This window comes from Centroberyx affinis, unplaced genomic scaffold, assembly GCF_046629955.1.
Source record: "Centroberyx affinis isolate AG114_WGS23_722 - 3 ecotype Tasmania unplaced genomic scaffold, CSIRO-AGI_Caff_v1 ptg008841l_1, whole genome shotgun sequence".
Lineage (NCBI taxonomy): Eukaryota > Metazoa > Chordata > Actinopteri > Beryciformes > Berycidae > Centroberyx > Centroberyx affinis.
In genome coordinates this window covers 495-10,000 of record NW_027284338.1, presented here as the reverse complement: position 1 = coordinate 10,000, position 9,506 = coordinate 495, and the positions used below count along the sequence as shown (strand labels likewise).

The 9,506-nt window shown below is 47.7% G+C and overlaps 1 protein-coding gene across 2 annotated transcripts; it reads right to left on the bottom strand.

The window, feature by feature from the left end:
• Nucleotides 1–1,117: 1,117 nt before the first annotated feature.
• LOC139640268 (activator of 90 kDa heat shock protein ATPase homolog 1-like) lies at nt 1,118–8,647 on the bottom strand. 2 transcript variants are annotated; one of them, XM_071514451.1, is made up of 9 exons: nt 8,346–8,647; nt 5,189–5,403; nt 5,018–5,100; nt 3,281–3,398; nt 3,046–3,137; nt 2,744–2,929; nt 2,366–2,467; nt 2,056–2,107; nt 1,118–1,960 (listed from the first exon to the last, which is right to left on the bottom strand). In XM_071514451.1, the coding sequence occupies exons 1-9, from the start codon at nt 8,423–8,425 to the stop codon at nt 1,788–1,790; spliced, it is 1,101 nt and encodes a 366-aa protein (XP_071370552.1). In that variant the 5' UTR covers nt 8,426–8,647; the 3' UTR covers nt 1,118–1,787. The 2 variants fall into 2 exon arrangements, with proteins under 2 accessions (XP_071370552.1, XP_071370554.1); XM_071514453.1 differs by having other exon boundaries at nt 3,100–3,137.
• Nucleotides 8,648–9,506: the final 859 nt, after the last annotated feature.

Here is a 9,506-nt window from a genome sequence, read left to right as displayed (position 1 = left end):
ACACGCTGAGTCAGAGAGACAGAAACACGCTGAGTCAGAGACAGAAACACGCTGAGTCAGAGAGACAGAAACACGCTGAGTCAGAGAGACAGAAACACACTGAGTCAGAGAGACAGAAACACGCTGAGTCAGAGAGACAGAAACACGCTGAGTCAGAGAGACAGAAACACGCTGAGTCAGAGAGACAGAAACACGCTGAGTCAGAGACAGAAACACGCTGAGTCAGAGACAGAAACACGCTGAGTCAGAGAGACAGAAACACGCTGAGTCAGAGACAGAAACACGCTGAGTCAGAGAGACAGAAACACACTGAGTCAGAGAGACAGAAACACGCTGAGTCAGAGACAGAAACACGCTGAGTCAGAGAGACAGAAACACACTGAGTCAGAGACAGAAACACGCTGAGTCAGAGACAGAAACACGCTGAGTCAGAGACAGAAACACGCTGAGTCAGAGAGACAGAAACACGCTGAGTCAGAGAGACAGAAACACGCTGAGTCAGAGACAGAAACACGCTGAGTCAGAGAGACAGAAACACGCTGAGTCAGAGAGACAGAAACACGCTGAGTCAGAGAGACAGAAACACGCTGAGTCAGAGAGACAGAAACACGCTGAGTCAGAGAGACAGAAACACACTGAGTCAGAGAGACAGAAACACGCTGAGTCAGAGACAGAAACACGCTGAGTCAGAGACAGAAACACGCTGAGTCAGAGAGACAGAAACACGCTGAGTCAGAGACAGAAACACGCTGAGTCAGAGAGACAGAAACACACTGAGTCAGAGAGACAGAAACACGCTGAGTCAGAGACAGAAACACGCTGAGTCAGAGAGACAGAAACACACTGAGTCAGAGAGACAGAAACACGCTGAGTCAGAGACAGAAACACGCTGAGTCAGAGAGACAGAAACACGCTGAGTCAGAGAGACAGAAACACACTGAGTCAGAGACAGAAACACGCTGAGTCAGAGACAGAAACACGCTGAGTCAGAGACAGAAACACGCTGAGTCAGAGAGACAGAAACACGCTGAGTCAGAGAGACAGAAACACGCTGAGTCAGAGAGACAGAAACACGCTGAGTCAGAGACAGAAACATGCTGAGTCATGTTTTCTGTTTTCAATTTTTATTATTTTCACACCGACATCACAGATGCTTGGCCAGTCGACTGCTGCTGGGCTTCGCCACTGAAACCAGTTGACAGTGAAACCAGTTGACAGTGAAACCAGTTGACAGTGAAACCAGTTGACACAGTGAAGACAGTATTAAAGGTCTAAGATGTTGTTCCAGTCGGTCGTCCAGCAGCAGTCTGTCTGTCTGTCTCTCTACATGTCTACCTGTCTGTCTGTCTGTCTCTCTACCTGTCTGTCTGTCTGTCTGTGGTGTGTCCAGACTCCGGTCTCCAGGTCTCCAGGTCTCCAGAGGGTCTGGTGTACTGAGCTCCTCCTCTCTGGTCTCTGGTGGTTCATGTCAGACTGTCATAGCGTTGCATTCGTCTCGGTTTTATTTTATTTGGCAAATACTTGTTGTTCTAATTCATCAAGTAAACAATAATAACATAAATATAACGACCTACACTGCCTTGATCTGTCAGAGCTGAAAACAGCTGAAGCAGCTGAGCTTCAGTCTGTAGCTGCTGCTCTCAATTTGTTTCCATTGAAAACTAATGACTTGCTGACTGGCTGTAGCTCTGCAGTCTGAAGACCTTCAGAGTCTCAGTCTGAAGACCTTCAGTCTGAAGACCTTCAGTCTCAGTCTGAAGACCTTCAGTCTGAAGACCTTCAGAGTCTCAGTAGAGCCGAGCTCCGTATCCAAAGGTCTGTTTGATGGCTTCAAAGTAATATCTCCTCCAGCCCTCCCTGGTCCGCTCCTCCTCTGCTGCAGGAACACCTCGACACTCCATCCTCAGCTCCGTCTCGTCTCCTCGGTCCTTCAGGTCCAGACTGACGGTGGCGTGATGCTCTGATGAAGACAGCACAGGAACATCAACATCAGTCTCATGAAGGTTCAACACAGACATCGCTTAACTCCTCTATGACTCCGACCGGACCACGTACCGCTCGGCCAGGTCTTGAACCTCCATCTCATCTCGATCTTCTCGTCGGGAACCTGGAGGAACAGAGAGTCGTTACAGCAGCTGCAGCTGAGACTCAGCAGGCAGCAGGTCAGAAGGTCAGAAGGTTCTGCAGAAGGTCAGAAGGTCAGAAGGTTCTGCAGAAGGTCAGAAGGTTCTGCAGAAGGTCAGAAGGTCAGAAGGTTCTGCAGAAGGTCAGAAGGTCAGAAGGTTCTGCAGAAGGTCAGAAGGTTCTGCAGAAGGTCAGAAGGTCAAAAGGTTCTGCAGAAGGTCAGAAGGTTCTGGAGTCTCACCAGCTGTGTGAACTCTCCGCTCACGTTCCCGTCCAGCAGCCGGAACTTTCCTCCACGCCGATCCTCCACCACCGCCGCCGCGTGGGTGAAGACCTGCACAAACTACACATTCACCTAGTATTACTGTAGTACAGCTAGTAGAACTACTAGTGCTGTATCTGGTCTGTGTCTGGTCTGTGTCTGGTCTGTATCTGGTCTGTATCTGGTCTGTGTCTGGTCTGTATCTGGTCTGTATCTGGTTTGTGTCTGGTCTGTGTCTGGTCTGTGTCTGGTCTGTATCTGGTCTGTATCTGGTCTGTGTCTGGTCTGTGTCTGGTCTGTGTCTGGTCTGTATCTGGTCTGTGTCTGGTCTGTGTCTGGTCTGTGTCTGGTCTGTACCTCCTGGTTGGTGAAGGTCCTGTAAAGCTCATCAGGCGACGTCAGGAAGGTTTCCTTCAGAGAGAAGCTGCATGTTGGGATTCGAACCCCCGAACAGCTGGGAGTGGAGCTGGGGGCGGGGCGGGGGGCGGGGCTTTGAGCGGGGCGGGGGGCGGGGCTTTGAGCGGGGCGGGGGGCGGGGCTGATCTGTAGAGGAACACAGAGGGGTCAAGGTCTACCTGGTTTTACTGATAGCCTACCTGGTTTTACTGATAGCCCACCTGGTTTTACTGATAGCCCACCTGGTTTTACTGATAGCCCACCTGGGTTCTGTTGGTCTTGACCTGGTTCTGATTGGCCGGCTGAGGCGGGTTCACTCCGTCAGCTGTGGGCAGGATCATCCCCTGGCTGAACTCTGCAACCAGGTCAAAGGTCAGAGGTCAGAGGTCACAACCGACATCCTGTTAAAGCTTCAACTATAGATTATTATTATTATCGTCATGATTATTATAATTACTGATTGATCTGTCCTGATGCCTCCTGGGTAACGGAGCAGACCTGATTTCAGCAGAGTGACGTATTCGCCCAGAACCTTCCGGACTTTCTGGACTCCGTCCTTCTTCATCAGGTCGAGGAGCGGCGTGTTCGGTTGGTCTTTACACAGAGACACTGAGATCTGGACAGCAATACATACGCTCATCAATAGTCAGTAATAGTCATCAATACTGTAATCAATACCATGACCTGGACATTACAGGACGGTACTAGGACTGCAGCTAACGATTATTTTCATTGTCGATTAATCTGTCGATTATTTTCTCGATTAATGGATTAGTTGTTTGGTCTATAAAATGTCAGAAAATGGTGAAAAATGTGGATCAGTGTTTCCCAAAGCCCAAGATGACGTCCTCAAATGTCTTGTTTTGTCCACAACCCAAAGATATTCAGTTTACTGTCATAGAGGAGGAAAGAAACCAGAAAATATTCACATTTAAGAAGCTGGAAGCAGAGAATTTTGACTTATTTTTCTTAAAAAATTACTCAAACCGATTAATTGATTATCAAAATAGTTGCCAACTAATTTAATAGTTGACAACTAATCGATTAATGGTTGCAGCTCTAGACGGTACTATCATCACTTCTGCTGCTGCTCCTCCTGGAGTCTCCGCCTCCTCATGTTGAGGTTTGAGCCTCAGAGCTGCGAGCCGAGGCTCCGCCCACCTGGCAGCCGAGGCTCCGCCCACCTGGCAGCCGAGGCTCCGCCCACCTGGCAGCTGAGCCCCCGCCCACCTGAGTTAGTCCTGCCAAGGTCCATACAGATGGAGGTGGAGAGGCACCAACAGATGCAGCTCTGGACCCAAACTGCTGAACCCAAACGTGGTGAGAACCTGCTGAAGAACAGGCTGAAGCAGCTGCTGGAGCTGTGGGCAGAAGGTGGGCGGAGTCTGTCAGAACCTGCTGGTGGACAGCAGGGGGAGGGAGGCTGTCCAGATGAAGAAGGACCTTCTGGACCTGGTTGAAGTGGAGGACTGCTGACTCAGCAGAGGGGAACCCGGGGAACCGGTTGTGGAAAAACATTCAGAGACTCAGGAGGGAAGGCAGGACATCACCAGGCTGTTCTCAGCAGAACTTTGTCAGAAGGTGGAAGAACTCTGAGGAACTCCTGAACCTGATTGTCTCTCTGTTCAGGCGGCAGAGCTGAAGACTCTGGAGGTCAGAGGTCACTGAGGAGGTTAGAAAGCTCCTCAGTGGTGAAGAACCAGCTGGACCAGATCCTCCTGAGATGATGAAGGATCTGGATCTCGTTGCTTGACTCTGCTCTGGCTCTGCTCTGTATTCTCTCATGGTGTCTCTGCTGCACCTTCAGCCTGCTGCTGGGTCAGCAGGGAGCAGATAGAGCAGAGCCATATCCGCCAAACATAACTGTATTACCATTAGTTACAATTAATGGTTTTATCTTGTGACTAAAGTGTTCCTGACTGACCGTCTAGTTTCTTCTTTCTGGACATTTTCACAGCAGCCTGCAGCTCAGAGTAAACCGTCTGTCTGTCTGTCAGGGTGCGTTTGTTTAATGTCGCCCGGCTTCCCGGTCGAGTGGAGTTTTACGTTTTTAAGCTCTGTGATTGGCCCGAAGGTCCAAACACCGCCCGGAGCAGCAGTAGCAGAGTGATAATAGTACTGTGTCCTGTAATGTCCAGATCATGGTATTGATTACAGTATTGATGACTATCACTGACTAATGATAATGACACAGCCATGCAGAGCTCCAGACAGGAGGCAGGGGGCGGGGCTTACATCCAGGTCGTCCGGGTCGTTCTCGTCGGACAGGTTGGACACTTCCAGGCTCCCTTTGTATTTTATGCCGCTGTTTGTTGTTCCTGGAGGGAGAGAGAGGGGCGAGAGACAGTCAGAGAGAGAGAGAGAGACGACAGGGTGAAGCTGCACTCGGGGTCAGAGGTCACAGACCGGTCCAGGAGGCCTTCAGCTGCCACTCGTAGAAGAAGATGAGCTTCCCTTTGCGGTTGTTGATGGAAGCTTCTCCCTCCAGTCTGGAAACCTCGGTGACCCGGCAGACGCCCTCTGACCCCGTGACCCCGACGCCCTCTGACCCCGTGACCCCGTCGCCCAGCAGCAGCCGCCGCAGCGTCTCCTCCGACCAGCCGCTCACGTCCCGCTCCGTCCTGAAGAGGCAGAACACGCTAAGACCATGTGACAACAACATGAGATACATGCAGTTTGAAAATAAATGACAAATGATTTAAAAGCAGGAGCCGAGGCCGCGGGTCTCTCCTGTCAGAATAAACCGGTTCAGGACCTTGTTGCTGAGTCCGGATCGGTTTGACAGGCGTGACCTCGCCCTGCGGACTCGGCTGTGGACCGACATCTTGCAAAAGTTTCGGTCTCGCGGTGCGGATCGTTTTGGTGTGAAAACAACTTTGAACCCTATTGTAATTGTTCCGATTCTTCTTCTTCTTCTCGTGCCCTAAAAGTATCTGCACCTCAGAAACCATAAGCCCCAGCAGCCAAACTTTCCACATAGGTTGGAAATCTCACCCACTACTCAGGGAAGAAAATGACACCAATCCACCTGATGGTGGCGCTATAACAGCCCACTGCACGTTTTGGTCCGTAACTTCTGAACCGTGAGTCATAGAATCAAAATTCTCCTGGATTCCTTGGATCATTATGCATCTATCCACATAGGCCACGCCCATTTCCGTCTGACTAGATTTTCCGCCATTTTGAATTTTCTCAAAAACCTATTTTTACGAACTCCTCCTAGACCGTTGATGCGATCATCTCCAAATTTGGTGTGCATCACCTCTGGATCCCCATGATTAAAAGTTATTAAAAGATCTTTGATATTCCCTACCGTTCTGAATTAATTAGCTTCCAAAGTTTAGTCAAAGGTTGTGGGCGGGGTCTATTTTACAAAAATTGCCATAACTCATGAGTGCATTGTGCTACCTGCACCAAACTTGGTAGACATGTGCAGATGTGTACTCTGAGATACCAGCCCGAATTTACTGTCATTTCACCCATAGGGGGCGCTACAGCAATGTTTCAGATTTTAAATGCCCATAACTCAGTAACTATACATCATAGAAACAAAATTCCATTTCCGTCTGACTAAATTTTCCGCCATTTTGAATTTTCTCAAAAACCTATTTTTACGAACTCCTCCTAGACCGTTGAGGCAATCATCTCCAAATTTGGTATGCATGATCTCTGGCCTCCCCTGATTAAAAGTTATGAAAAGATTTCCTGTACTCCATATCGTTTGGCCGCTGTAGGCCAATCGATTGTAGGGCGTGGCACATATGTGACAAAATGAGCCATAACTCATGAACGCCTTGTGCTATCTCAACCAAACTTGGTGCACTTGTGCAGGTATCACCTCTGAGGACATGTGCAACATTTGGTGTCGACAACACACATTGACCCTAGAGGTCACCAGATGCTCGGACCCCGTCATTGCCGCCTGCGGCTACATTTACTGTGTTGTTTTTCGTTGTGTATTTAGCAGCCGGACTCGTGAGATGACGGCTAACGGGACTTTGGCACCGTGTCATGGTGACATCATCATATGGCTATTTGGCAACAAAATACATGTCAGGAACAAAGTAAAGTGTAAATTTTCATAGTAGATGATCCTATTTTTCTATTTTGCATGGTAACGTTGTGTGTTGGAGAGAGATAGAGTTATGCACGTGAGTCTATTGACGGGATTTATTTTATCTGGAATATAATGTATAAGCAAAAGTAGCTTACTTTTCAATAAAAAAATATTATGAATCTACATGCCTTGATGATGTCATTCTTTATATAGCCTGCCTTTAAGCTCAATTCACCGGAATTTCTCCCATTTGTCGGGACGTTGAAATCTCCCAGGACACGGAAACCTGCTCCAGCTGAACCCTGCACACCTGCTGCTGACAGGACCGGTCTGCTGTCTGATCCGCATCGGACCCGTCGTCACACAGATTTTATTCTTAAATCTCTCCAGCTGCGGAAGTACACAGGAAGTACGTGCGACGCATCAGAGGATTACGTCCTCAAAATAAAAGTCCCCCGTCCTCAAAATAAAAGTCCCCCGTCGTCAAAATAAAAGTCCCCCCGGTCTACAGGCTTGTTCAGGGTTACGATGTGAAGCCTCTGGGAGACGCTCAGGTTTGATTTTTTCTTCTCCACCAGAAGTCTGTCCATCAGAGACGAACCGGACCCACAGAGAGACCTGGAGGAGTCCGGTCCGGACCGCTGAACTGATCTGACAACAGACGGAGGAAACTAAACTTTCTAATTCTCCTCCATCTGAAACTGTTCTGAGATCTGTTCTACAGGCGGGTTTATAAATATCTTCCATCTGCTTCAGCCGGACACTCAGTACTGCAGTCCCAAAATAACACACACACACACACACACACACCCCAACACACACACACACACCACACACACACACACACACACACAGACACACAGAGACCCCCCAACACACACACACACACACACACACACACACACACACACACACACACACACACACAGAGACCCCCCAACACACACACACACACACACACACACACACCATTCTAGAGTCTTCTGGAGGTTTGATCTGCTGTCAGGATCCAGCAGGAGAAACTGACACTCAGCCTGATGCTAACATGCTAACATGCTAACACATGACATCATGGAAGGAAGCCCTCACATGCTAAATCCCCTTAAAATGAGTTAAGTTTTTAATGGAGGAGACTCAAAACGCGCTTAAACTGCCTTAATGTTTGACTGCTGACTTTATAATATAATGAAAACTAAACGGACTTTCCATTAATAACTCATTAATAACTCATTAATAACTCATTAATAACTCATTAATAACCTTTAAACCTGCACAACAGGCATGAAAGTCCCTTAACTACCAGAGTCTCTGAATAAATCCCTTAAACTCTTAACCTGACTTTATTGCAGCTGTTATTTTAATGGATAAACTCCGTTTACATACTGGAGACATTCAGGACGTTCAGGATAAAATTAAGGGGTTTGGTTTAACAACAACAACAACAACAACAACAATAATAACAATAATAACAATAATAATAATAATAATAACAACAGAAATAATCACCAGTGCCAGTTGTTGACGTTAGTCGCGTCGGCTCTTTCCTCCACGATCCAGCGCGGATCTCCTTCTCCCCATTTCGCCATGTTAGCTAACCAGCTAGCACCCAGACTGTTCAAAACCGATTTATCAATAATCAATATTCACTTTAAAAGTTAGTTCGCTGTTCGCTTACGAGTCTCTGCAGTTCAGTGACAAGTTTCCCTGAGAAACACTGAAATACTCTGATGAAAACACTCCAAAAATCTGATTTAAACGCTTCAATATTCTGAATTAAAAGTTAAAGACTAAACCCTGGAGCGTCTCAGCCCGTCACGCGCAGAACACGGCGGAACTTTCTGTTACCGGACACCGGGGTCAAGGTGGACACAATAAAACAGGACTTCCGCTCATAACTTTCAAAATAAAGCGCCGAACTGAACAAAAGCTGCAACGTTTTCTGGGTGATTAAAAGTAGTGAAGGTGACAAGGCGATGCTTCCTGGGAAATGGAGTTTTTACAAAATAACAGACACGCTTCGCAGTAGTTAGTATTAGTTTTTGAGCTGACATACAGCTGATATACAATGTATTTTAATAACAAGTAAAGCCAGCGCTTCTCAGCGGAGGTTTATACTGGTTTCGTTTCAAAGTAAAAGCCCCTCCTCTATAATAACTATCTTGCTTTATTCGAGTAAACAGTCAGCTGCAGGGTCTCTGCGGAGCACGACAGGTCACGTGTTCACTACAACTCCCAGCAGCCACTGCGCACTGTGCGCAGGAAGCCGTAAAGCAGCTGATTGACGAGCCGTGGCTGGAAAAGGTAAACAGCTGCTCGTTTCTTTCTGTTTTAACAGCAGGAAGCTCCTGACTGAATCCACATTTTATTTACTGCAAAACCTTCAGTGTTCCGCGTCTGATCCAATACAGCAGAGTCTGAATCCACATCAGACCACATACCGAGAGACCTGCTAGCCTGTTAGCCTGTTAGCCTGTTAGCTAGCTGCCTGCTGCCTCTGTGTGACACAAAATGTCTTTAATTACAATGATAAGCGAACCTGCACACAGCCAGTCATATTAATGCTGAGTTCATACAAGCTTTACTTTTATCTGTGTGATTTGAACAGCCAGCTGTGGTCACAGTGTAAATGACGTCATGTTAGACAGATCGATACAGTGATCAGTCTGT